General features: G+C 56.0%; 1 protein-coding gene across 1 annotated transcript; it reads left to right on the forward strand.

The window, feature by feature from the left end:
- LOC123615771 (uncharacterized) lies at positions 1-27,787 on the forward strand. The gene is made up of 16 exons (XM_074378650.1): positions 1-23; positions 667-866; positions 6,034-6,158; positions 8,699-8,826; positions 9,506-9,650; positions 10,059-10,170; positions 10,511-10,696; positions 11,035-11,150; positions 12,836-12,962; positions 16,208-16,368; positions 16,514-16,679; positions 17,609-17,724; positions 18,231-18,349; positions 20,609-20,717; positions 22,350-22,487; positions 24,215-27,787. The coding sequence occupies exons 1-16, from the start codon at positions 1-3 to the stop codon at positions 24,752-24,754; spliced, it is 2,511 nt and encodes an 836-aa protein (XP_074234751.1). The 3' UTR covers positions 24,755-27,787.

A 27,787-nucleotide genomic window follows, 5' to 3' on the forward strand; every position in this document is an offset into this window, starting at 1 on the left:
ATGCCTGTTCCTGCCTCCCGCAGGTGCTGTGGCTGAGGTCACGTGCAGAGCTGGCTCCTACTGTGGACCCCAGACTGGGATCCCCCCACTCTGTCCTGGGGGTTACACCTGCCCTGCTGGCTCCTCCACCTACACTGGCCCCGGGCAGCTGTGAGTACCCTCTCCCATCAGTGAGAGGCTCCTCGCCATGTCTCAGCCTCCAGGCTCTCCCAATAGGGGTCCACCCTTTCAGTTTCCCGGAGGATTCAGGCCAAACAGCAGGGCTCAGAGACAAGTACAGGTAACCCTTTGCTTGGTTGTCCCTGCCTCTGTCCCAGGGAAGGAGGATGACGGAGCAAATTGCACTGAGATGTCCTTCATCGGTTTCCAGGGCCATCCTGCGTGGGGTGGTCAGATTTAGCAAGTGAAAGTGCAGGAAATCCAGTCTGGTCACCTGGACGTGGCTCAGCCTTCTCCAAGAAGGCACCCGGACCTGCTTAGGCCCCATTAGACACAAGGCAACCCCAGAGCCCCCTATCCAGGGTAACATCGGAGTCTCCCCTCCCCCCGCCAGCTTACGGCCCAAGCCTGGGGAGTGTTGGGGCTCTGCTAGTGAGATGAGAAGCAATGGCACACACAGACCCAACCAGCTTGAAACCCGGGTCTGGGGTCTGTGTCTCTGCGCAGCTGCGTGTTTCCCTATTACTGCCCTCCGGGCAGCACCCATGCACGTGCGTGCCCCGGGGGCTCTGAGGCCCTGAATGGAAGCGGCCTTAGAGTCTCTGAGGAGACCTGCTGCCGCCTCTGTGAAGCGGGCACCTACCGCAGCTGGGCCCTGGACGCCCTGCCCTGCCAGCCCTGCCCCCCCGGATTCAGCTGCCACCAGGGTGAGTTTGGGAAGCAAGGGAGGGCTTGGGCCTCGAGTCAGAACTGGGCTGAGCCTGGTGAGGTGGTGGAGGTGTCAGGCAGGGAGAGATCCTCAGGGTCCTGGGGAGTGTGCCGGGAGACAGGCCTGTAGTTTTTCTCGGCTAGGCCAGCCACCTGACGGAGAAAGACCCAAGAACACAGGGACAACACAGGTCGAGGAGGATTCAGAGCAGGCAGCTGCCGCATCTGTCTTCATGTTAGGTTAAAAGACCTACAAATTACAGTCTGTGCACAACACCACACAAATTAGCATATTGGAGCCTGCGGCCCAGGTGCTCCTGAAAATAAGACAATGGCTGCCCAGCTTGTGAGGGATGCCAGGCACACTGCCCTGTGTCTGCGGAGAGAGACGGAGGCGTGTTCGGGTGTCGGGAGGGCACTGCTGGAAGTGGGGGATAGGTACAACGGTTTCAGGGCCTCCACCGTCCTCCCCACAATCTAGATTCTCCCCTGTATTTGCTCTGCTGTCTCCCCTGCACCTCCACACATCCCCCAGCAAGTCATTCTTCCACTGGACTCCCTCTGCCATTGCTCAAACCCTGCCTTAGCTGGAGTCTGTAGCTCAGAACTTCCCCTCATTTCCCTCCAGGGACAGAGAGTTATCAGAGCCAGCCCTGCCCAGCGGGGCACTACTGTCCTGCCGGGACTCACAGCCCCAGGCCCTGCCCTTCGGGAACCTTCAGAAACAGCAGCCAGGCGGGGGCAGCTGGAGACTGCCTGCCCTGCCCCGCCAGCACCTTCAGTGCCCATCCAGGCCAGAAGGGCTGCCTCCCCTGCGGGAGCTCTGCTTTCTCTCCACCAGGTGAGTCTCAGGGCGCCTGCCTGCCTGCAGCTGGCTGGTTGCTCTTGTCTGCAGATACTAGCTCCAAATATACCAGTTCTCCTTCCCTTGCAGCTTTGAGGGTCAGTGGTTTCAGAAAACCACCATATCGTTGAGTGTAGTTGTTCTACGGAAGCCACACTATGTCTCGGTGTGGTGTGTGTGGACAGAGTAAGAGTCCACACAGTGACTTCCACACGTAGATGAGTGAGGTGAGGAACACACTCAGAGAGGCTGAGCCACCTGCTCCACAGCACCATGCTGGTCGGGGAGCTGGATCTCCGCTCTGAGGCTGTCCAGTCCAGGTCTGACGCTGCTGAGGCCCCAAGCCCGTCCCTATCCTAGAATCCATGCGGTAGAGGCAGCTGCAGAGCTGTCAGTACAGCTCTCGGCCTGGGCCAGTGGCTCCTTGCTGACTCCTCACCTCCCTCATTTCAAAGAGGTGGTCTTCATGTGGTTTTTGCTGTGAGCCATTCTCCACTGTGCAAGCAGGAGAAGTAACCAGATAGTCCCACAATGGGGAATTGAAGACATCCGCATCATACGTATTTAGCTCGTTGCAGACCTGCCCCCTAATGGAGGCTGAACGTCGGCGGACTTTCTCTAGGAGAGTATTAAGCGCAATTACCAGGTACTGTCCTGTCTAAGTGCTGTCCGAAATGAACAAAAATAAAGAACACACAAATGAAAGGAAAGTTAAGCCACGTTCAAAGGTAAGAAGACTTAATATAATAAAGATACCATCTCTCTCCCGAAGGATTTGTTGATTCTATGCCACCCAATAGAAATTCCAGCAATGGTCTTTGTGGATATGATCTGATTATGTGGAAATTCCAGGGCCACAAATAGCTAAGACAATCTTAAAAAGAAGAATGAAGTTGGGAGACATAGAGTACTGATGAAGATTTATTATAAAGCTACATTGACTAGGACAGGGTAAAAGACCAACGGAACAGGACAGATCTCAAACAGACCCGCTATATATAAGATGTGTGGTTGATGACAAACATGAGTGTTTCCTCAATAAAAGGGCCATGCCATGGCTATCTACTTAGGAACAGTGAATTCTGACTCTTAACTCATGTCCTACACAAGAAGTCAACAACGCTTTTAGAAAACAGAAAGGGAAAATGTATTAACTAGAGTGGGACATCTTGTGGAAGTTGAGAAGCCTGATCAGAGCACAATGAAGAAAACAGCACTGTGTCTACACCTACGTAGAATCAGCTTTATTCCTGGGCGTTTCGTGTATCTTGATGCCATTGTAAATGCTATTAGGGTTTTAAACTGTCATCGGCTGATGTTTTGTTTGTCTAAAGATGTCTCCTCAGCTTTAGTCGTAAGGCATACTTGAGCTAGAATTCTGGTTTGACAGTGATTTTCGTTCAGCGTTTCAAAGATACGCTTCCAGGGCCTCTGCTTCCATTGTTTCTGTTGAGGAGTCTTATTTAAGCACCTATATTTGCTCTTTGCAGCTAAATGTACTTTTTCTTGAGTAGTTTTAAGATTTTCTCATTGTCTTTGATTTTTAAGAATAAAACTGAGGGGTTTTTTCCTGCAAATTTTGTTTGTGTTATTTGAGTTAATCCTACTTGAGTTCCTTTAGTACTTCCTGAGTGGTTTGATGTATTTTAATTTTGTGAAATTCTCAGCCATTATGTTTTTAAATATTTACTCTGCCTTGTTTTTTTCCCTTTCCTTTTGGATCTCCAGTTACACATGTTACCTCTTCTTACCACACACGTCTCTTGCGTTGTTTGCTGCATTTTTCATCTTTTATGTTCTCTTTCTGAGATTCAATTTGGATGTTTTTTCAGACCTGTATTTCACTTTATTTTATCTTTAGCTCCATATAATCTGCTATTAAATGCATCTAACGATATTTTATTTTTTGCTATTGAATCTTTCAGTTCTGGATTTTCTATTATTCCTTTATAGTTTCCTATTCCCCCGGTGAAATTCTCCATCTTGTCGTTTGATTTATCAAACATACAAATCGCAGTTTAAAGTATATGTCATGTCTCACACCTCCAATATTTGGATCTCTTGGGAGCCTAAATTGAACATGTGGGGTTTTTTTGGATTTCTTAACAATTCCTGTTTTTTGCATGTCTGGTTTTGTTGCTGTGGGTGTTATTTTGTTTGTCTGTTTGTTTCAGTTGGATGCTCGGCTTTGTGAATGAAAACTGTAGAGAAGTTTTGCAGTTCTGGACGCTGCTACCTTCCAGAATAGAGGAGTCACTTTCATTTTGGAAGGCAGTCACAGTAGCAGCAAAAGCCCTCAGTTCATCAGGGATTCAGAAAAGGAGTCCTGGGCTCCAGGTTTTGAGAGAGTCAGTGCATCCCTGACTGCAGATCTTCAGTGGCTCGAATTGAAGGTCGTGGTGTTGACCGGAGACCCCCCATTCTCGGTGTCCCCAGGGCCTCGAGGGCCATCGTGAAGCTGTGCGCATCTCAGCCTGTCAACTGAGAGTCCAGCGGCTTTCAGGGGGTGTGTCCCAAATGTGGGCCGGTCCTCTGGGTGTTCCCGCCCTTTTTCTTAAGTCTTTAGTTAAGTTCTTTATGCCTTCAGACAGAAGTTTTCTGTATTTTTTTCTGGCTTTTCTAGTTGTATGTCATAGGAAGATGGGTCTGAAAAAAGCTACTCTGCCAAAGGTAGAAAAACGTCTGGCAGGTACATGCACATTTGTAAACTGCCTCTTTCCCTTTCAGGATGAGGTGGGGGTTTTTCAGTTAATATATTTAAAGGTCAGCCCACAAACACTAGCTTCCAACTGTTAGTGCCACAGAGGCACTGTGAAAGATACGAAGACAGTTCTCACAGGAAGAAGGAAGAAAACACAAAAAGAACTAGCAGGAGTGTCAGCGCCACAAGAAGTGAGCCTAAAGGTCTGGATGGTTCAAAATCAGAAAAAAATTGCTTCTGCAGGGCAGGATCAGGGCAAGCTTCTGGGAAACGTATTTAAACAGGAACCTGAGGATGAGTAGAATCCCACTGGCTTGGGATGGTGGGGGAAAGATTTAAAATGATACTTTTAAGATCTGTGGTCGAATCTATAGGCATGAATGCCACACCAAGCATTCAGACTTTTGTTCAAAGTATTCTTTAGCAAAAGAAAAATTTTTTTAAAAATTGTTATTCAGGAAATTAATATAATTGAATTATAAAACACTGAGGGTGAGGTCTCATAACTGGTCACTCCTTCACCCACCTAGTCACTCCTTCACCCAAGAAGTTCCCCGGCACCCAGGTTCCCAGGTTTGCAGCCCACGGCTCTGGACAAAGAGAAGACATGGAAGACCCCTGGATCATGATGGGGCCCACGTCTCACTCAGGGGGGGCGGGTCCAGATGGGCCAAAGCACTTTCTAGCCTTCAGGGTAGTGGAGAGAGCTGACAATCTGACTGTGGGAGAAAACCCCCTGTGTCACTTCAGGGTTGAGTAATTTCCATCCTTCTCTACAGTAAAAATAATTCTCCTTCTTGTTAATGGTCCCTAAATTTGGGAATGCAGGGGGAGATTGTAACCATGTTGGCAAAAAATCTCAGCCTTAATCAATTCAGTCAACAAGTTCTGCTGAGGATCTGTTGGCTACTGTGCACTATGTCCAAGTGGTATCTGCAGGGGCTAAACTTTGATTAGTTTTTAATCTCCCTGAGCAGACGTCAATCCCAACAGGGGCAAACAGGCCAGAACCACAGTGAACCTCAGTCCCCTGCAAGGTCCCAGTCTCGACCTCCCCACAACTGCCTCTCCCAGAGGAACATCCACCTGGGCTCCTTTTGTCAATCAAATAAAACCCGAACTTCCTTACCCAGCTCCGTCCACGCATTCCAGGCCATCCTTCAAGGTCTCGAGGGGCCTTCAGTCTGCAGATCTCGCCCCTTCGTTACCTAGAGAGAGAAGCCTGGGCCAGCCTTTCAGGACGGCCCCCTGCACCCCCGAGGTTCTGTGTGACCCTGGTAGGAACAGCGCCTTCCACAGGTGCCAGGGACTTTCAGCTGCACGGCTAGGTCTCAGCCCTGGCTGCACAGTAAAGGTCTCCAGGAACTTTTTAAAAGGTAGATGTCCCGGCCTCCCCTCAGAGATTTTCATTTAATTGGTCTAAAGGGGACAAATGTTTTTAAAAACTTCTCAGATAATTCTAATGCAAAGTCAGACTTGGAAGAGCTCATTTTTCCCCTCAGAGACCCTTCAGGTCAGTACTTTGATGAAGGCAGGTGTCTGATTGCCCTACCGGGCTGCCTCGTGTCTCTGGTTCCCTGTCAGGAGCCTGTGATGAGCTTGGGGACTTCTCTCTCTCCAGGTGCCTCCCACTGCACATGCCGAGGCCTGAACAGGGTCTTCCAGAAGTCAGACAGTTCCTGCATCTGCCAGGCAGGACACGAGTCCGAGGACAAGCGCAGCAGTGGCGAGGACTGTCAGCCCCAGGTAGCGAGCGCACTGGGGCCTCGGGGAGGGGAGGCTTGGGGGGTGAGGGGAGCACTGTCTCGGTGGCCGCCCTATGTGCCAGGCACCTCCGTTGGCTGTTTGGTTCCCGTCCAGCCCTTTGTGCCCGGGGATTAGCTCCTGCACAAATGGGAAGACCGCAGAGAGCTCAGGTCCAGACACACGTCTCTCCTTATCAGAGAACCACAGAAACTCAGCCTTGTACAGGATCTTAGAGTCGCCCCTGCAGGGGTCTGTCCCTGGAGCACATGAAACAAGAAGCCACAAACAGCAGGAAGGGCCACGTCCCAGGTGGGACGGGACGCTAGAACAGGAGCAATGCCCCTCCCTGGCACAGGGCCCTGGGGGCAGCCAGGAACCCCTCCTTTCATAGTCAGCTCTGGAGGCCCTGGATCTGACGTTTTTTTGAAAGGCAGCAACATCTGTATGGGGGCCCCTTCGCCCAAACAGCCATGTGGTATAGAAGCCCCTGTGCTGTCCCGGGCTCAATCAGCAGATGTCTCCCCCTTGACTCCAAATCTCCAATTTCAGTCATCTTAATCCTGCATTTGAGCCACAGAAAAACAAGACGACAGTCAGGACCCCAAGGCCGTCCACCCGCCCGGGTCCAACAGGAGCTCAGCCTGAACGCCTGCTCTCTCGCCGCCCTTCTTCTCCCCTACCTGTGCCATTCCAGGCGGGTCTACCTTCCCCCTTGCAGACCCTGCTGCTAAACAGGAGAAGAGCCAACATGGTGAGGCAGGCTGTGACCGTCTCCCCCAGGAGGACGGTCACAGCCCCTGGCCATGGCCCCAGCCTGATTGGCTTCCAACATGCCTGGAGCCCTAAGTCAGGTAGTCCTCGCTGTCTGAGCCCCTCTCCCCTGTGTGCGAGAGGCTCTGCTCCTCCTTCTGCTGGACTAGTGGCTCTCCAGGTGTGGTCTCTGCACCGGCAGCATCAGCATCGCCTGGAAGCTTGTCAGAAATGCTCATCCTTGAGCCCCGCCCCCGGCGGACTGAAGCAGAGACTCCAGGAGGAGGACCCAGCAGCTGGGTCTCCTCAAGCCTCCAAATGTTTCTGACAGTCACTGACGTTTGAAAACCGCTCACCAGCCTGGCTCCCAGGCCTTGCAAGTCTGAGCTCGGCTGAGGGCGCTTGGACAAGGAGCTTGGACAAGGAGCTGCTCCCTAGACAGGTCTGGGTGTTTGTCCTTCACGTGGCCACCCGGCCCTGGCTCCCAGCACCCTTACTCAGGTCTGTGAGAAGCTGGGCCCCCTCCCGCCTGCCCCCGTAGCCAAGAAAACCAAACCTACCCCATCCTCTCCGTTTCTCGAACTTCCCTGCAGATGCAAGCCCTCCCACCCTCAGAGACAGCCTCCTTCCCACACAGAGCTACTGCCCAGCCCAAGGCCTTCAGGTGGCCTCCCAGTGCCCTGTGTGGAGCCTGACACACTGCCTGGCCTGCCTCTGGTCCCCGGAATGTCAAAGCTGCCCCCTTTACACATGAAGAGAGTAAAGTGCAGAGAGCTAACCAGGTTATCGACAAAACTCAGCTACTTAGAGGCAGGGCTCACCTCTGACGTATCATGGGATCACATACGGATCAGCTCCTCAGAGGTGTGGCTGATTTCATGGGTAGCACCTAAAACTCACCCCTGATTTTAATGGGCAAACTCCCTTACCCGTTACCCCTACTACCCTGGTCAGAGAACAGGGAACACTCTGGCCTCACGGAGCCCATCCCAAAATCGGTGTGCTCAAGTCACTGGGGTCCAAGAAGGAAATATCAAAACTGCTCATGTTCATTTCCTTCTCATGAGATTTTCCCTTGTATTTGTGTATTTTTTTACACTGTCTAGCATATGTTGGACTAATACTTTTCACAGTCATTTTCAGTCTTGGGCAGCATGATCGAAAGTCTGGCTACCCACTGGCCTAAAAAATTGGGTTTTTCAGGAGGGAGCATGTTTTCCCTGACGTGACCCCAGGGAAGGGACTGCAGCTCCCCAGACCCCTTCCACCCTGGACTCACACCTTCCGGAGGTAGACGGGCAGTGTGGGCCCAGCCAGCGCACCGGCTCCTTTGATGCTGCTCCCTCCTGCCCCCCTGGCTGGGCTGCTCCTCTGACACTCTGGTCCTTCCAACTGCTGGGCTGCCCTCCCTCTGGGGCGTCTTGCCCTCAGTCTTACTCTAAACCGGTCTCACCATGACCAGCCCCCACCTTCCCTCCTGCCCATCATACTTACTTCCTGGGAAGTCATGTTTGCTGTGGCGTGGGAACCTAGGTCAGTCTCCCCAGAGCTAGACCTCCCTCCCGTGTATCTCTCCAAGGAGCTGACTTGTCTCCTGTTACTTGTGTGGGGTCCCCTCTACCCTCCAGCCTAACCCTAGTCTTAGCACGTTGACTAAATGACCTCTCGGAGGAGACTGGTTCCCCAGAGACCCTTCCTCTGTCTCTGGAATGTTCTCTGGAGTGTTCTCTGGCGCACCCCCAACCTGCACAGTGCCCGAGCCAAGACTCTCCTTCCACACCCTCCTGCAGGTAGCGGAGCGCTGCTCGCCTGGAGACATCCGCCTGGCCGCCACCCGCACGTGCGTGTCCCCCCAGCAGCACGACTGCTCCTCCTTCTGCCACCCAGTGGGTGGGGAGCTCAGCGCCTCACTGGGCATGTGAGTGACGCAAAGCTGCTATGAGCAGAGCGAAGCCACCATCCCCAGGCATGTCCTGACTGTCCCCAGAGGGCCTCCAGGAGGGTGCTGGCAGGACCCAGCCTGGAATCCTTCCAGAAGGTGCAGGTTGGGCATCCCTGAGAGGGCACCAGGCCAGCACGGCCAAGGGCAAGCAGCCCGGGCTGAGGAGGTGCCGGTGGAGGAGGAGGACCCCAGCACACGAGCAGCTCCCAGAGCCTGAGCCTGACTTCATGCCAAGCCACAAGGGGCCTGCTTTGGGCCTGAGTTCTACACCTCCAGCTGCCCTTTGCCCTGGGTCGAGCTTCCCTGAACAGGCAGTGGAGGGAGAACCACTGTGCTGGGAGTTCTGCTAAATAAGCAGGCGTGTTCCAGGCTGAGCAGCTGGGTCCCTCCTCACTCTTCCAGGGCAGGACACCCCAAGTAAAACGCTCCCACCCAGGACAAGGCCTTTGTCCCAGGCACTGCTCCCATTCTGGGAGATGCCTGGGCTGGTGCAGGATGGGGGCAAGAGGGTGTGCTGTCCAGTCCTTCAAGGGCCTCCATCAAAAGTGCAGGTCCCTGTCCTTCCAGAGCAGGCAGCACTGGCTAAGGGGCCTTAGGGAGTGGGCAGCTACTCTGAACCTGCTGGGGCCAGCCTCCTGCCCTCTCTCTCCCACAGCTGCCAGTGCCGGGAGTATGTCTCTGCAGAGGAGCTCTGTGATGCCCAGTGTCTGGCCAGGGCCCCCCAGCTCTCCCTGGCCTGGGGACCCGGCAGAAAGCTGGTCCTCAGCGTGAAGGGCAAAGCCGGGGACAGTGTCCAGAGGGTGAGCTCAGCTCAGGGAGGGGCTGGGATGGAGGGACAGCCTCTGCCCACTGGAGGCAGGGCAGAGGGGCCACCCAGGCACCCACAGCTGTGGGAAACCCAAGCGCCAGTATGAAGAAACCAGGAGGCGGAGGGGGAGCCCGTGTGCTCAGCAGCCTTCCTTACCTGGTCTTCTGCTGTCCGAGTGAGTGTCCCGTCTGCAGGCTGGAGGGAAGGGCAGAGAGCAGGTGACAGCGGTGAAACTTCTGTCAACATCAACGACCCAGTCTGAACGCCAGAAGCTTCACTTTGCAAAAGGGTGAAGCAAGGCTCAAAGGCGTGAAACCGCTCACCATGGTCACAGAAATGGTGTGAACTCTGCCGGAGCCAAACCTGGGCCTCTTATCCCGCCTGGACCTCTGGCCACAAGGCAGGGCCATCTCCTGGCCACTACAAGGTGGCCATGGCTGTCTCAGGGCCTCAGTTACTTCTTCGAGGTGGGGGCAAGAGGACCAGTGCGGTGTGGGTCCGGCTCGCCCTAGGTATTCTTCTGCCAGAGCTTCTGGGTGGTGTGTCTGCTCACCACTGAAAGGGCAGGGACTGGGCAGCAGTTTCAGGTGATAGGGAGATGTTTCTGGTTGTCATATGAGTAGCACATTTGCAGGTAGAAAGAAAAAAGAGGCAAACAACGACCCAGTGCAGGGACCTGAGTTGAGTCTGGGGTGTTTTCTGAAGACAAGGACGGCCTAGGGATCAGGAAGCCACCTAGGCAAGCTAAGTGAGGAAGGAAATATGTCCTGAGGGAGGTTGGGGGTGGGCACCGCATCGCAAGGGCTGTGCTGAATGGCTCAGTCTGTGTTTCTGTCTGTCCACCCTCCCAAGTCTCGCTGCCCGTCCCCGCTCCTGGGGTATACAATGCTATGCTTCGTTCTCAGGAAGCAGTGAGCACCCTGGGCCCAGACCAGTCCTTGCAAGGGAGCGCCAGGGTCCATCTGGTCCAGTGTGGCCCCCACGGCATGCTTGGCTTTGTTATCTCCAGAGGGGACGTGCTTGACTCCTTCCTCCTTGGTGAGCTGGGAGGGGTTCCAAGCCCAGGTTTCCCAGATTGGGGGGGGGGGGGGGGGCGCACGTGGCTGCACGCTTCCAGGAAGAGGAAGCCCTGGGAAGCTATGGGCCCACCTCAAACCCCTCAGAAATCTCTCAGCTCTGTCTCAGGTGTTGGGGAGATGAGAGTCTGGCAGGGATCACAGAAGTTCAGGTAGGAAGACAGTCTTCTGGGAGATGAGGCCCTGGCAGCCTTGGGACTGCTCCTTAAAGGGAAGCAAGACAGGTGGGGCCCAAAGGTGGGCGTGTGGCTCCCCAAACAGGCCCAGGTCCGCCAGATTTCCTCCTCAAAACTCTCCCAGGTCCACCTGTGTCCAGCCCACGGCAGCAAAGGCGTCACCGGACTACAGCCCTGGAGTACCCTGTCCCCCAGGATCCCAGCATCCACCCCCATATTCCAAACCCAGTGGTCTGCCTGGTAGAGGGGGACGTGATTCTTTTCCAGCTTCATATTCTTCCCCACAGTGAGTCCCACCCTGACTCTCTCATCTTTCCCCTACCGGCTGTCCCGTGACCTCGCAGCAGCCAGTCCCTGGCCTGTGCTGCCCCCTTGCTCTTGGCTGATGGGTTGCTTCACCATGGGCCTCAATTACACATCTTGGAGTATACGCTCCAGCTGCAACATGGGGTTGTCAGAACTCTGTGCCTTGGGAGCAGAGGGTCCTCACCAAAGTGACCTCTGACTTGGGCCACAGCCCCTCTGCAGGGCTGCTCTGTGCCTTGGCCGGCTGGACCCTAACTCTGCCTGACAGCCCCTCCTTCTTGGGATTTATAAGGATTGTCTTCCCCACAGTGAGCTGAAGTCTGCCTCCCTGTGATTCCCACCCCAGGAAACTCAGAACAAGCCTGAGACCTCCTCCGTGAAACAGCTTCCCTGGTAGAAGAGGGTCTCGCCACCCCCAGCCCCCAGCCCGGCTCAGCGACCCTCCTCCAGGCACTGAGCATGGTCCAGCCCTCAGGAGACCTTAACGCCCTCCCATTTCCCCACCTGGACTTCCCCAGGGTGCTATGCGGGGGATGGGCACCCCACCCATCTGCTCACACACAGGGTAGTGGGACCCACAGGGACCTCCCCGGACACCAGGCAGCTGGCCCATCAGGCAAGGGGGCAGCCAGCCCCAGGGTGGCTTTCTTTTCTCCAATAAATTTTTTTCTCTTTTTTTTAAGGAATGGATTTTGAGGAGATAAAATATGGGGCAGAGCTTACAAACGTAAGCTGTCTCGCTAATTGCTTTATAACTGCAACAAGTCAGTACAGAGGATGCCCCTACAAAGCAACAGGATAGTGGCCCAAAGACTGAGGTTTAGGAGAGACTGAAGATCTCAGCCTCTGGTACCTGAAATTGAGATTTCAGCCCTTGTGTCTGGATAGGTCACTGTGCGGCACAGTCCAGGCTTTTAATCACATTGGGACAGAACGGGCACTTGACCCAGGTAGAAGTAGACTGTGTTTGGTTTCATGTCACGTGACTACCCAGAGTCCTCCCCACGAGGTAGTGCCAAAGCCAAGAGGGACAGGAGTCATGGGAAACCAAGCCCAGTGCAAACTTGTGTGCCCTGGTTCCCAGGCCCAGCTCTTGCATAAACACTCCGGGCCTGTCGCAGCCTCACCCGCTCTAAGCCTTGGCGTTTGCATCGCTGACATGCCCCGTGTGTCTCCTTCCCACACTGCGGGGATGTGAGCTCAGAGCCCCATGTTGGGGGTGGCAGGGGACCGATCTCAGTAAGAAGAGCTGACATATGTGCATGGGAAAGGCCTCATCGGAGGGACTGGCCAGGCCGGGCCCACCCGTGTGTCCTGCCAGCGGGCCCCCTACCCCCACGGCATGTGCTGAGTGCCCGCTGCGTGTCTGCCCTGTGCTATCGGGGAGCAGAGCTGAACAGGCCCCCACCTCTGAGAGTGCCAGGGCGCTGTCATGTGCACCCCAAAGGGACGTCAGCTTTCTCTGCAGGTCAACAGGTCTGGCCCTGGCACCAGGATTACATGCATGAAAGGATGAAGTGTCATTTCACTGGAAACATGTCTCCTGAGACAGGCTGGGGGTTGCCCAGGGTGGGGTCAGGAAGCCTCTGGAACCCAGGCCAACCCGTTTCATCCCCCAGATCGCTCATTCAGTCACTACCCCGTGTACCAGAGGCAGCATCTGTTCAACAGCAACCCCCACTGGGACTTCGGGGCCTTCAGGAGACTCGCCCACCTGGTGCACGAGACTCACCTCAACTTCTCCAGGTGACTGCAGCCTGGGGTCAGGGTGGGCAACGGGAGGACCCAGGGGTGGGGGCTGCAGACCATGTGGGAGGGGTGGGGATCACAGGCAGCTACTCCTGTGAGTGGGGAGAGGCCTGGCTGCGGCTCGCAGCCACCCAGACTCTCCCCATGTTCCTGCCCTGCACCCCCACAGGTTTGCTCATCAGTTTCTAGATCCGGGCACATACGTGTTTCAGGACAACGGGCTGCCCGAGAGCATCACGGTGGTGCTGGTGAAGGAGAAGGGGGTGGCCTGCGACCCTGGCCTGTCCCCAGTGCAGCCCTCCTCCCCACATCACCTCGCCAGGCACGGTGTCCTCAGGCACCAGCTACAAAACCTGGGCCCAGACTGGGCAGTGATCTCGGGTACTGACCACAGACCAGAGGGGCCGGGATGTGGAGGGGGTGTGGGAAGAGGGTCACACAGCAGGGACCCCAGCTATGTGTCCAGCCTGAGACTCTGGGCATAGTCCCAGACTACAGATGGGGACAAGAACAAGCTTGTCTTGAACTGGGGCTTCATTTGCCAGGCAAAGAAACTGAATTTTCTCCCCAGGGGTCACCTTCCTCACCCTCCCTGCTCGCCCTGTGTTCCTTATTTCTGGGACCTGTCCCAGTGAATGGGGTCCCTCCATGGTGAACAGGGCCCCTGGGTGAAGTCATAGGATCCCAGAGATGCCTGTTCTAACCTCCTCTGTGGGTTTTCCTGTCTTTTTTCCTCCTCGTCCTCATGAGCCACTCTCCAGGCTGAGCCTGCCAGGTGGACAGAGAATACTGCCCATCGTGGCTGAGGCCCAAACCTGCCTGGGCACGAAGCGGCCAGCCAGCCACACTGAGCCAGGACCTGGCTCTGGGGCCAGGCGGGCAGGACAGCAGTGTCCCAGGAGGGGTCCCCTCATCCTTGGGCCCTAGACTGGAGCAGATTCCACAGAGACAGCAAGGGTGGAGGAGAACCCCTAGTCAGCCCCCAGACATGGTTAAGCCCCAGGCAGGAATGAGGACTGTTTCCCAGGGAGCGTGAGGAGTTAAGGCCCAGAGGCAGCAGGAAGAGAAACCAGAGCCACTGAGACCCATGCAAAACTGTAGCCTAGGGAGGTTCCGGGAAGTCGTCACAGGACCCCGCCCCTCTGCCCCACCTTTCAGGGGTACTGCTGGCTGTTGGCTTGGCAACCGTGCTGCTGACAGGCCTGGGCCTCGTGCTAAGACCCTCGCTGGCCCAGGCCTGCCCCATGCAGACCTGGAGGCCTCAGTGGAGGGGCCTTGGGGAGCCTCACATGCCCATGGAGTATGTGCCCCTCAGGGACAGGTGAGTCCCCTTCACCCCTCACACGTCTCCCGGCCCCAGCCCAGCCCAGTGACTGCAGCAGGCCTGGCCCTGCCCACACTCATGAGCCCAGCCTGGCCCTGTGGGCTCGGGAGGGGCCCCTTCCTAAGCTGACCTGTGGGATTCACCACTGGCCCCCGGGCCCACACGAGCCCTGGGCCGCTCATGTGTGTCTGTGCACTGAGGCTGGTGCTTCTTTGCAGCCTTCCCTTCTCTGAAGACCTTGGTCCTTGGGGCTCTGAGGACGGAGCCAATTCCTCAGAGAGGGCCGCTGCCCAGGGCACAGGTACCTGCTGGTGGGCAACCCCTCCTCCTCTCTGCCTGCCCTCCATGTACACGCTCTTGGGAGCATCTTGTATTTCCACAACACTGGGGTTTCTGCACTTTAGCTGTCCATCTCGCCTTCACAACAAAACCTAGAAGTAGGTGTGTTCAGGTGTTGTGCTGTCCCCATTTTATAGACGGAGACTGAGGCACAAGGAAATGTAAGTGGCTTGCCCAACGTCCCAGGCTGGGAGGGCTGAGCTGAGGAAGAGCTCTCTGGTCCTCACTGTGCTGGTCAGGAGCTCGGGGGGGGGGGGGGGGCCTCGCTCAAGGCAGGCACAGGCATGAGCACTGCTCTCCAGGACCCCTTTACAGGACCACTCACCTGCCCTGTCAGCTCCTCCTGCACCTGGAGAGCTGGGCATTGCCTTGGGGGATCTGGGGACCCACAGCTCCCCCCGTCCCCACCTGGCCCCCGACCGCAACAGTGAGCAGGAAGTGTGTGCAGTGGGGCATGCAGGGGGCACTGCAGGTGTAAGACCCTTCACTACCCAGGCTGCCTCCCTCGGACGGCAGGCAGAGGGGTAGGGAAGGGCCCTGTAAGTTCTCCCGGACCTGGGCTCACACAGCTCAGACGTTGCCTCTGTTGATTCTTAACTGGGGACTTGCAGGGACCCCAGCAAGTGAGTTGAATGCTCAGGGGCCTGGGGGAGGCAGTGAAGTGAATCATTACAAGCGTGGTCGTGGGGTCAGAGCACATGAAGTCTTGCTCGTTGTGTGAACCTGAACGTAGGCCTCCTCACCCACACACACACCCACACGCCCTACACCACGGGCACACCATGCAGGGCAGGCCTGGCTGCTGCCCCCGAGCACCCTTCGCATGGGGATTAGAGGCCAGTCGCCACTTTCCTGGTGAAGGCTCTGGACAGTGAGGACAGCGCCCCCCCAACGTGAGCAGAGGACTGACCGAGTCCAGGACGAGCCTACCCTCCCACCTGGGCCACCCCTCACGGGTGACCAGTGGACACGGAGGGGCTACACAGAGTCAGGACTGAGGCCAGCACTTTAACCCCCAAAGGTAGCCTCCATTCAGACCCAGGGCTGGGAGCTCCCACAGGAGGAGGTGGGACAGGGCCCTTCTGGATAGAGGATGGGTCCCTTCGGGGAGGGTGAATTTCCCCTTCACTGTGCAGTGTGTGACAGGGCAATGGAGAGGGCGAGCTTGGTAGAGTGGAGGACCCAGTCCGGCCTTCTTGACAGCTGCCTACCCCCTTCCCAACTGACCGGCTGGTGAGCTCGGGGGACAGATACCACCCTGACCACAGAGAGAGGAAGGAGGCGATGCTGGCTCTGCCAGAGCTGGGCCCATGTTTGCTGCTCAGAACGAGAATTCCCCTACCGCTTTTGCAGCACAGATGGGGCTTCCCTTCCCCCCACATGCACCCACCAGGCCTGGGGAAGACTGGCAGTGGACAGTCCCTCAGCCTCACACTCAGCTCCTGCAGGTGCTGCCCTGGCGGAGCCCCAGGCCAGCGTGGGGGCCTCACACCATCCTTCCTTCTTCCATCAAGACAGCTCCTGAGGGGAAGGAGGCCCTGCTTATCCCACAGTCTCACTCCAAGGCCTCTTCCTGCAGGGAAGCCACCCCCGGCCACAACCTTGGAGGACATCAGTGTCCGCACGCTATATGACAAGCTTGAGGACCAGAGCCTGCATGTGGCGGCCCAGCTGAGCAGGCACAGGGATGACATGCTGGCCTTCTACAGGGGCGCCTGCCGGCAGCTCCAGGGACTCAAGGTCAGCCCCCAACCCGAGACAACCCAGCCCCCGGTGCCCCGGCCTGGGGGAGCAGATGACCACTTCCTCCTGGAAACTGCCGAAACTGCCTGAGCCAAGATGGACTTCCATACCTGAGAGGCTGATGCAGCCCTGGTTCTTCCAGGACCTCCTGCAGGGCTTCAGCATGACTGAGCAGCCAGGTCTGGGCAGCGGTGGGGACCCAGTGACGGGGGCCGGAGCCGCTGCCAGGACAGACGACGGGCAAAGCCAGGACTCGTGGGGCAGCCACACTGCGGCTTCTCCCAGGGAGCCCTGGCAGTGTCCTCCAGGTGAGAGGAGGGGAGGTGCCGCACCGGCAGGTGAACAGCCATGACAGCAGCGCTCGCAGTGGGTAGTGCCTCAGTGTCGCTTCACATTCATCATCTCACGTGGTACGGCAGCCAGACAGCGCCCCTGCTCCCCCAGGGCCAGGGAAGGGACTCAGATAACGATGGCGGAGTGAGGCCTCCCCCAGCTTTCCTGCTGGCTGCCTCCAGCACTGGCTTTTAGGGGTGGCTTTGTGTAAGATATCAGGGTGACGCGGACCCTGAGGCTTTGACAGTCTCCCTAGTTTAGACCTTTAGTTATGTTTTTCTAAAGGGCAAAAGTGATAGAGCTCCTTACAAATTCCCATCCGCACAGAAGAGGCTGTAAACGGGTAGCGAGAGTCCACTTAGCCAGGCGGCCTTGCAAGTCTGTATGTGAATATTCATTTGCTCTTTCTTGGACCCCGGGGAAACCCCTCTCATGACACCTTGGAAATGCTCCTGCTACACAGCAGAGTCCAGCATTTTCCAGGCTGCAAAGGCTTCTTCCTTTAGGATTTGGTGCTGCAGAGGAGCAGGTGTTCAGTGTCCACCAGGGCAGGATAAGGCGGGGTGCGGAGGGGCATCCTGGGCCCCACATGGGTGCTCTCAGTCAGATGCGATAGATGAGATGCATAAATTAAAGATGCGCAGATCTTTAAACATTTCCAAGTTTAGAAAAAGTAAGAAACATAATGAGATGTATACAAAGGGAAAGGACCTTGGTCACATGCAAGGCAGCCCACACACACACGTAGCCCATGGCGGTGACTGCCCAGAGGAAAGAGAGCAGGAGGGAAGGTCCTGGGATGAAAAGGGCAAACACACAAGCTTCCAAAATGGGAAAGTGTGAAGTAAGTGTCGGGCCAGGCGTCCATGTGCAGACGGTGCTTCTCTGTGCTCTTCCTCCCCAGGCTGTACCCTCAGCGTCCCTCCCGCGGGCTTTCAGCCAGAGCTGGACAGAGTGCTTTACGCTCTGGCGTCGGCACTTTCTCAGGCAAGCGGACCACCAGCTCGGATCAGCAGAAAGGTGAAGGGCCCCTGGGGTACCCTGCTAGCCTGAGCTGTGGAGATTCATACACACACACACACACACGAGAATCTCCCCAGTCTGTGAGCTGATCTGGCCTCTCACACAGGACAGAGCTCAGGATAGAAGCACGATTCACAGATCCCGCCCTGAGAGCAGTGTGTCTGCGGGAAGGAGGACTCAGAGGGCCTCTGTGCAGGGGTGCCCCCCCGGGACACCCCCAGGGCAGAGGGCAGAGCCCATGATGGCAACAAGTGTCCCCAAGGGGCCTGGGACCTAGATGAGGGAGGCCATGACCCAAGTCAGGTCTTAACTGCTCCTGGGCAGGTGCCCAGGGCCCCCAAGAGCACCAGACAGTCAGCGGCCAGGCTACCCAGAGACACGGAGTCCCAAGCTCAGATCCGCACATGAGTCCAGGTCAGTTTAGCTGTGATGTCCTGGTCCATTGCTGTTCTTTTCTGAGCCCAGAGCTGGAGGGAAGTTACAGGAGTGTCTGTTCTTCCAAGGCCTCTGGTCAGGTTGGTGAACAGCCTCTCTCTGCTCGTCAGCGAGACCCTCAACTGGTGGATGAAGTGCTCCTGAAGCCCCGGCCTCTGCCCTCGGATGAGAAGCACCAAGGCCCAAGGTGGGGGACAGGTGTTGGCCCCCTAAGCTCCCTGGCAACAAGACTCTCATTCTTCATAACCAGAGCCTGATTTAGAGCCTTAACCCCCTCTAATCCAGCTACAAGTCTGGGGGCCCCCTGCCCGTGGTAACCCCCCATTGTTGTGGCCACCCTGTTTGCCAAAGCGTTGCTGGTCTGAGTACTCATCAGAACTCCTTCATTTACTGGGGTTGTCCCCACCCTTCATGTTCCCACCCGCCTCCTCTGACCCTCCTCCTCTGATCCAGCCTCCTGCCAGGTGTAGCCTCCAGTCTCTGTTCTTCCCCGAGCTCAGCAATAGGCTGAGCTGGTCAGTTTGCTTGTGCTGGTGCGATTTCTGTCCAGGTGTTCAGACACGCCGTCTGTCCTTCCCTGCACTGTCTCTGACTAGCAATACGTGGTGACTGTCATTGACTTGTAGTTCCTGGTCCTGAGACAAGCACTTTATCTGCTCTCTAACTTATCCTCACAGCAACCCTGTGAAGCGGATCCCACGCTTGTGCTCCTTTCAGGGTGAGGGAGCCAGAGCTCAGGGAGGTGTGTTCGGAACGTGACAGGGCTGGGATTTCAGTGCCTGCTCCGCACAGACCTCTCCTCTGATTCCCCCCCACCAAACCACAACAGTCCTTCTTCCCACAGACATCGCTCCCGTTGGTTTCCTGATTTAAGGTGCCTAGAAAGCTCACACAAATAACTGAAGTCTCCTACAGGAAAGGGGAGAAAAGTCTGAACCCTCCTGCTAAATTAGCGGGGGCCTGGGGCTCTTGGAGGGTCGAGACTCCAGGAAGAGCGGTCACACAAAGGAAAGGCAACTCAGGAATCAGGAGCCCTGGATTCTAGACTGGGCTCTGCCCCGAACACTATAGACCTTGAGAAAACACTTCCCAGCCAGCTGTACGAGCTTCAACCTGAGGATCATTCCATTCGACAAATATTGGTTGCTGCCTTTGATGAAGGGGTCAGGAAGAACAAGTGACTACAGCAAAAGATTCTAGAGGTTAAAGGAACCTGTGAGAACCAGGAAAGGTGAGGTGGGCTTTAAACTAAGGATGGATTCCTAATCAGGAGAGGGTTGGGGAAGGGTCTTCCTGGAGGAGAACAGCTTTGGCAAAGATGGAGGTGAGAGAGCTCAGGTTTGACTCATGAACTGAGACCAGTCCCCCAGGCCTGAGGGCTCCCTGATGAGTCCAGCCATCTCATTTCAAAGTATAGAAACTGAGATCTGGAACTGAGTGACCCAAGGGGACTCTGAAGAGTACCGTCATGCACTGACAGGGTCCCAGCAGGAAGCAGCTGGCACATTCTAGAGGGAAACTTTGAGGAGAGCACAGCGAGGGAGGTGCAGGAAGGGCGAGCAGGTACGTGCAGCCCCGCGGGTCAGCAGAGCAGCTTCCGGGCACAGAAGGAGCACTGCACGGGGCATGTGGCCTTGGGCAGGGGCATAGCCAGTGACGTGGGGAAGGGAAAAAACCCTTTTCCCCTGCCCATCTCAGTTCTCCACATGGGTCCTGTAAGTTAGACCGACAAAGAGCAGCCAGAGGAAAGCAACCAGAAGCTCACTCACGTGTGTGTGCCCCTGGTGCAGGAGCACAAGGCGCCGAGCAACGCAAAGGGGTGCAGCGCACACGGCGTCCTGACAAGAGAACAGTCCATCCTTAGAGACATAACAAGATGAAAGAAAAGGACTTTGAGTTCTAGGGCGGCCAATTGTGGGAAAGTAAATACATGGGAAACTGATGGTGGATGGGGCTAGTTTTGGCAAGGTTTTATGTACGTTTTGGTGCCATCTCTGGGCTGGTAAGGATCTAGAGTTGTCTCCAGTGATTAACTGCAGGCCTTCCTGGTAGAGGGGAGGCGGGGACCTTCAGAATGTGAGTCCTGCTTTTAGGCAAATAGGGGACGCATAGAGCTCTTCTTGCATCTGCTGCTTCTCACTTGGCTTCACCTCAAAAACATCAGTATCTCAGTTGGCACGTGTCAGCTGGCATGTTCTGCTCCCTTCACTGGGAAGTCACCCGACTGCTGGGTAAGGAAGGCTGCAAGGGTCCACTAGCCCGGCCACAGGGGACCTAAGGGCTTGTCGGTTCCTTCTTCTCATTAAAACCTCATCTTTCTCTAATCTCAGACGCCCACAGAGGTGTCAAAAGCGGCCAGTGTCTCTTCTGTTCTGGTTCAGGCAGAACCAGGTGTTACTGGGCAGCAGAGGCCTGAGAGCCCGCCTCTCATCCCCCCTCCTCCCAGCCCCCAGCAGCAGCCAGGACCTGGGCGGCCCCCCCAGGGTGACGCCAAAGGAACAGACGCTGAGAGCCGGGGACGTGGACACAGGACTGGAGCCTTTCCTGGGCTGCAGGTAGGAGCCGGGCTCTGTGACGGGGGCCCGTTCACGTCAGGGGTGCTGCGGGCCACCACATGCTCCATCGCCTGCCCTGAGGTCTGCGCCAACCAGCTGCGCCACACTCAGCCCTGCTTGCTACCTGCACACCGTGGTGTGACTCTGGGAGACAGAAGTCAAACACAGGTTTGGGGGAAAGGTGACTGGGAGGGATATTTCAGCCACTTCCATCCATGCTTGACTCAGTTTCTACCATAAATGCCTTCACGGCCTCAACATCTGCCCAAAGTGGGAGTTAACGCCTTGGCCTCCAAGGAGGAGCCTTCAGCTCCCTCCTACCCCGATCTGTGCCTTCACCTTCGGTATCAAAAGAGTTTCCATTCAACTGTGGCTCTGCATTTGTGTTTGCATTTTATCTGGCATTTCATATGCGGAGCAAGAGGTAAGCTTTTCATGACAGCTGAGTTCACCTTGCACCGGTTGCTGTGTTAACTCATGGGATGCCCTGCAGGTAGCTTAAATTTACCACATTCAAAGCAAAGCCATCAGCATCTGTGATGGTCTACAAACTTGACCCTTGCCTCCATGGCTCTGCTTTGTGACCCCGGCCATGACTTCATCTTCACGGTCACGTGCAGTCACATGACAGGCACTAGAAAGGCAGGAAGGTAAAGGGTAACTGAGGCAGCTCTCTCTTGTAAAAGGTTTTCTAGAATCCATTCCCTCAACAATTTCCTTTTATATCTGCTTGGCCAAAACTTAATCACATGATCATCTCTGTCCATAAGAGTGTCTGAAACAAGCAGTTCTTCATCTGGAAATGCTGACACTCCCACAAAATTAACAAGAAGTCTCTGCCATTGGAGCCAAGACTGGCACACAAGACCCTTTGCAGCCTGCTGTCCCTATATCTCCTGCATCATCTCCTTCTACTTTTCCAAACAAATTCCATGCTATCACTAACTGAATTTTGACTATTTCCCACAGCAACCTGAACATCCCCTCAGGTAACACTGGTCGCTGATAATTCCTTGTTCTGTGTCTGCCATCTTGACCCTATGGATGTTCACTAATTGAGTCCCAGAACCAACCTTTGGCTTGATACATACTGGGTGCTCAATAAATCTTCCTTTACTTATGAGTGGATGGATGGATTGATGGATGATGCAGGGATAGGTGGATGGATGAATGATGCAGGGATGGATGCATGCATGCATGGATGAACTGACAGTTGGATGAATGTTCCCTGTGCGATCTCGTGTCTCTGTGTTTCCACACATGCCGTTCCCTTTGCCTAGCATGCCCTTCTCCCATTGTCCACCCAGTTAATCCCTATTCATTGTTAAGATTCAGCTGAGATGTCTCTCCTCTTCCAGAAAGCTCTCTGTGATCACGCCTGCCTGTTTCAGGTGTCCTGCTTCTTGCTCCTGTAGCCCCTGTGTGTCCCTCCACAACAGCTTTCGCCAGACTGGACTGTAGGTCTGGGTCTACTTTCCTTTAGGCACTGAGCCCTTGGAGACCAGACTTGACTTCAACTCTCTATGTCCAGCACTGATGGCACAGCCTGTCACAGAGCAGAAGCTTCACAAATTTTTAATGAAATTAGAATAAAAGTGAAAGTAATGAAGACCCTGTGTCACTTATTTCTAGAGAAAGATACGGCAGGTGGAAGACAATCTGGATGGGCTGAATGAGGAGTTCTTCCAGCTCACTGCTCAAGCCTTAGTGCTCCAGAAAGAAGAGGACAGGCCAGGACAGCTGTCGCCAAGTGAAGGCAACATGTTTGTGGTGAGTCTCAGCTCTTAAGGTGTCCGCAGACAGCTGAGTCTCATGGCGTGGGGCCCACGGAGTCACAGCCCCTTCCACAGAAAGCAGTTCAGACCAAAACAACCAGCTCTGACCAGAAAGCCCACAAGCCAAGGGCCAGCTTTGCCTGTTCTCTTTGGCAGATGGCAGCCTACCCCAGGAGGGCTAAGTGCTGCATCCAGGGTCAGGGAGGCACACTCAGTCACCGTGGGTTTGCAGGTGTCTCAGGAAATGGATGTCCTGGAAAGACTGGGGAAGGGCACCTGCAAAGAGAGCAATGGAAATAGCTCTTCCAGATGCAGCCTAATCAACAGCCATGGCTCTGGAACAAGGGTGAACCCCACACCTGCACCGCACCCTAACCCAACTCAGGTCTCTGGAGGGCTAGACACAGGGACGGTAGGGGGCCAAAGGCATGAGACAGAAGTGATACTTCAGCCGTGTCTGCCCTGAACTCCATAAAACTATTTACTAAAGCAGGCGGCCAGCTTGTGGGCCTCAGTTTGCCAGTCTGATCTTTAACACTGCATTAAAATACTATTTCTCTTGACCTGAGTGTCTGGAGCCCCCCTGACCTTTACACCCATGCCCAGCACCTCCCTCCTGTCACCCTGGCTCCTGCCTTGCTGAGCTGCTAGGGCTGGCAATGCCCTGGGCGGTGGATGGCACGGTCAGGCATCGCTTCTCACCAGGCTTCCCGGAGTGGGCGTCAGCACCGAGAAATCTTGTTCACCAAGGAATCCCTCTTCACAACCAGGGAGTGGCCCGCCTGCACAGTGGCCCTAGGATTTGGGGGCCCAGGAGCTGAGATGCTCCCTGAATACAGAGGGTTCTGCTCGGAGCAGAGCGTGTGCCTGAGCCTTGATGTTTGGTGGGGGGGTGTCTGGAAAGTCAATTCTTCATCAATCTGACCTCTTAAGACAAAACCACAAGAAAGGGCACCTAAGCTCACAAACAACTGAGGGAAGTTTTGTCTCGTGTGTAAACAAGGAACAGAGGGCCTTGTCACAGCCACTAAGCGCACAGACATCCTTCCCAGAGGGGCTGCAGGAGCTGTGTCTTCCTCTGGCCCTAAAGTGTCCCTGAACCCCACAGCGGGTCCCCCTGAGAAACCCAAATGCAGGCACCAGCCTCTGGTATTATCCTCTTCCCAGTGTGTCTACCGTTCCTTCCCTGAGCTTCATCCAGACCCCTTCCAAAGGGGTCACGCTAAGCTGAGGGGTGGTTCCTCAGGGAAGCTGTGGCATCAGCTCCAGTGTGCGGTGACCAGGTGCAGGTACCCAGCACGAGTTGTACGGAGAATCTAAGCTGATGCTTATTTGGTGAGAATAAAGTACCAGGGAGTGTTCATGCCTCAGGAGATACGACATAAATATCCCTCATGTTAAGGAAGGAAAACCAGCATGAGCTGAGGGGCCATAAAAAGATTAAACTGTTTAACAATTGCTGCAAGTTATTAAACGTGACAAACGTGTAATGCAGTAATTTGTTGTTACTGTGCACGAATATGGCCACATAAACTCAGGGAACACTATGTCTTTCTTCGTAAGCGGAAGGCCAGTCCCTGGATGTAACTTGTGGGCATCGAGTTGGAGTGGGTGTTGTCAAAGTGTTGGTGACGGGGCCATGCGGGGTCGCGGGTGGGCTCAGGGCAGAGTGAACTCAGCACGCTGCGCAGGCCGACTCCTCTTCCATTTGTGTCTTTTCAGGTGCTTCCCAGAACCGGCCCTCCTGTGTGGCAGGAACACAGACCCGACCCAGCAGAGGCCGGAGGCCCCGGCAGAGAGAACCTGGGAACCTGGGCCCTGAACAGTGACCAGGCCCTGACACTGGAGGCCAGGAGAGCCTGCCTGGCCCAGAGGGCGGAAGACCTGGAGTGGGAGCTGTCCCTGCTCCTCCAGGTGGCAGGTGGCAGCCGGCCCCACCTGGGGAGACGTGAGTCACACAGGGGCCATGGGGCCTTCTCCACGCAGACACGGCTCCTCTGCTCACTGCTGGCAGGAAGGGGTGGGCTCTGGGGGACTGCCTGGCCCAGAGTGTGTGCTGGGCTTCATGGCATGCTCCCCGGTAACACCCAGATTTCTTTCAAAGCCTGGACCTCGGCTTGTGCTGATTTCTGTCTGGGATCCTTTGGGGTGAGGCTGGAAAATCAGCGTGCATTCCCATCACTAACTCTGTCCATTGAGCCTCTGTGCTTCACTTGGAGCCCCGGCTTCAGGGGTGAGAGGTGCCTGGGGTGGGGACTATGAGAACTCAGGTGCAGCCCCAGCCCAGAACTTCCACTCCCACCTCCCGTCACAGCTGAGTCCTCGTGGGAGCCCACCGGACCCTGCTCCCCTCCAGGAGCCAGGACCTCCTGGAGGCCAGAGACAGGCCCTGCCTCCTGGGCAGCCAGCACTTCCTGCCCCATGCTTGTGCTCAAGCAGTCCTAATCTGGGGCAGCCCCGTCACTCAGCTGAACTGGGATCATGCCCCACAGTTAACAGGAGCTGAGTGTGCCTTCCAGAGCAGCAGACAAGGACAGGCGGCCCCGCCTTTACTGACTGAGTCCCCCGCCTTTACTGACTGCTGTTGTTGTTTCCTTCTCTAGCTGCATGCCCTCCGAGCTTCACGTGGCCCAGGTGACATGTCACCAGAATTCTTAACTGCCCTGTAGCTCAGGCTTCTGATGTACGAGTGACTACAGTAAGGGGGGCTCGAGCTGTCTCCCAGAAACCTGGAGTCAGCTCCCGCCTAGGTCAGACTGGCTAAGACCAGTTGGGATGACCAACCCTAAAACTGGGCCTGTGCAGAACACCAATTACCTCATCTTTTCTCTGCCTCCAGTCCCCTTTCCCCCGCCTCAGCCCACCCTGCTTCTTTATCCCATGAGCATCTCAAGCCCCTGGTCTTCAGGGAGGCAGAGCTAAGGTTCATCCTCCCTCTCCTCACTTGGCTGCCTTGAAAATGAACCCTTTCCCTGCTGCAAACCTCGGCTCACAGTGTTTGGCTTGCAGACAAACCTGGTTCAGTGACAAAATTCTCTTCATCCTCTGTCGGAGGATGGCCCGAGGCCACTGCCACCTGCCCCGGAGGCCACTCACCCCACCCCTTTCTCACTCACCCCTCCTCTCACCCTCGTGGGCTCTGACTCCTACTTTACTCCCTGTGCCATGCTTTGTCCTCCCTTCCAGACTGAGTTCCTTAAGGCAGAACATGTATCTCACACACACACACCCCACACTGCTCCTCATGCACGGGGCAGTGGCTGACCCAGAAGTGCTGCATGAGTATAACTGACCTTGTGGAGGACACTGACCCTGAGACCTCACAGCCACGTCAGGGCCACGCCAGCTCGTGGGAGCCTGCACTGACTCAGGGCCAACCTTGTGGGCGAGCTAGAAGGTGCTCGGAGGCGAGGGACAACTTCACGGAGGGCTGGGGCTGGGATGGTTGGAAAGGGGCAGGGAGAAGGGAGAGCATTTCAGACTAGTTAGGTGGCTGGAAAGAGAGAGAGGAGACAAAAGAGCGTGCCAGGTATCGGCCAGAAGTTTCAGGGCAGAATCACTTAGGAAGAGGAAACCACAGAGGCAAGCAGGGTGGAGAGTGTCCTGGGCTCCTGGGGCTCCCCTCTCCTCCCGGGCCACTGCTTCTTGGCCCTCGGGCCGGCCTGCCAGGCCAGGGCACAGAGCTGCGTCAGCCTCTTCTGATGGCCAGTGTTGAGCCAAGGCTCTGGGCCCTCGCAGCCAGACTGAGCTACACCTGGACCCCGGCATTTAGAGCTGTGCTCCAGGCCGGGCACCCCAGGGGCCACACACAGATGCTCACGTGGGGCCCGGAGGAACGGACACCCCCTGTCCTGCCCCAAATACGCCAGTAGGGAGCTCACTACCTGTGAGACCCTACAACTCGGGGCTCCAGGTCATGAGGGAGGGAGGAGCTGCCACAGGGGCCAAAGTCCCTGCCCGGTCCTCACTGGTGGGCGTGGGCCGAGAGGCAGCTCTGCAGACTGCCCGCTGGCTTCTGCTTCTCTGGCTGGTATGACCCGCTCAGAAGTGCTCACCTTCCTCCACGGAGGCGAGTGACGCCCATCCCTTTAGTAGCAGCAGTCCCTGGGCCAGGACACAGGATAGTCACTCCCCACTCAGGTAATAAAAAAGCACCAACCATGTGTCTCCCCACTGCTTCCACGTAGATCTCTATCCAAACTGCTTCCCAGCGGCCTCTGAGATTGACACAACTGACCCCAAATGACCTAGAAATTCCATTTCCACCACCAGCAAACACCTAAACACAGCCCAGATGTGTGTGTGTGTGTCTGAACTCATGTCAGGTGCATGGTTCAGGACAGACCAAGGCCCGGAGGCGAGCATGTGTCCATGCGGTCCCACCCATGGGTCTGGAGGATCAGCCTGGAAAGAGCCGCCTAGAGTAGGAGCTGTGTCCACCCAGACTTGAGCCCAAGGCCACCTCACATGGGTCCCAAATCAACCATCAGAGCAGCCAGACATTTAGCAAATGGAGACCAGCCTTCGTTCACAGAAGGGAACCAGAAGAGGGAGCAGCTGGTCTAGGTTTCCGTGATGCTGGGCCTGGACTGGTCCCTGGGCCAGTGACAGCGAGGGCCCTGCTACAGAGGTCCCCGTGGATACGGTGGGAAGGTTGGGGCTGCAGGATGGGGGCTCCTGGACCCAGAGGACAGTGAGCCCCTAAGAGGGCAGAGCAGCAGGGGGTTCAGCACATCACAAACTCCACGTGCAGGAGAACCGCCAGGGATCTTGTGAAGGCAGCTTCTTATTCTAGGGAACCATGCTCTGCACGTCCAGCAGGCTGCAGGGGAGCCGCCCAGGATGCTGGGAGTGGCCTCACTGGGAGTCGAGGTCACAGGAGAATGTGGTCTAGGGGTACAAAGGCTGAGAGGGCCAGGGGTCATGAATCTCATTTATTCCTGAGTCTGAGCTGCTACCAGACCCAAATCCAGCCCAAGCCAAGTAGGTGAGCCTGGGGTTCGGGCGGCGTGGGCACTGGATGCAGAGCCCCCAGGACCCCTGTCGTCCCCGAGTCTGGGCACAGACACAGCCATGGCAGCCACCAAAGGTTGTCCCCATCCCTTAGCCCGTGTTTTATAAATGCCAGAGGCTGGGCCGAGTGCTCCAAAGATCACAGGATCCACGAGGGAGGTGGCACCAATCTATTCTACAGATGAGACACAGTGACCTGCAGGCACTGCTAAGCGACAGGGTTCCTGTTCAGACCCAGGTCTGTCTGACAACAAAGCCCACGGTCTTCACCACCACATTGTA

This window comes from Camelus bactrianus, chromosome 14 (assembly GCF_048773025.1).
Source record: "Camelus bactrianus isolate YW-2024 breed Bactrian camel chromosome 14, ASM4877302v1, whole genome shotgun sequence".
Classification (NCBI taxonomy): domain Eukaryota; kingdom Metazoa; phylum Chordata; class Mammalia; order Artiodactyla; family Camelidae; genus Camelus; species Camelus bactrianus.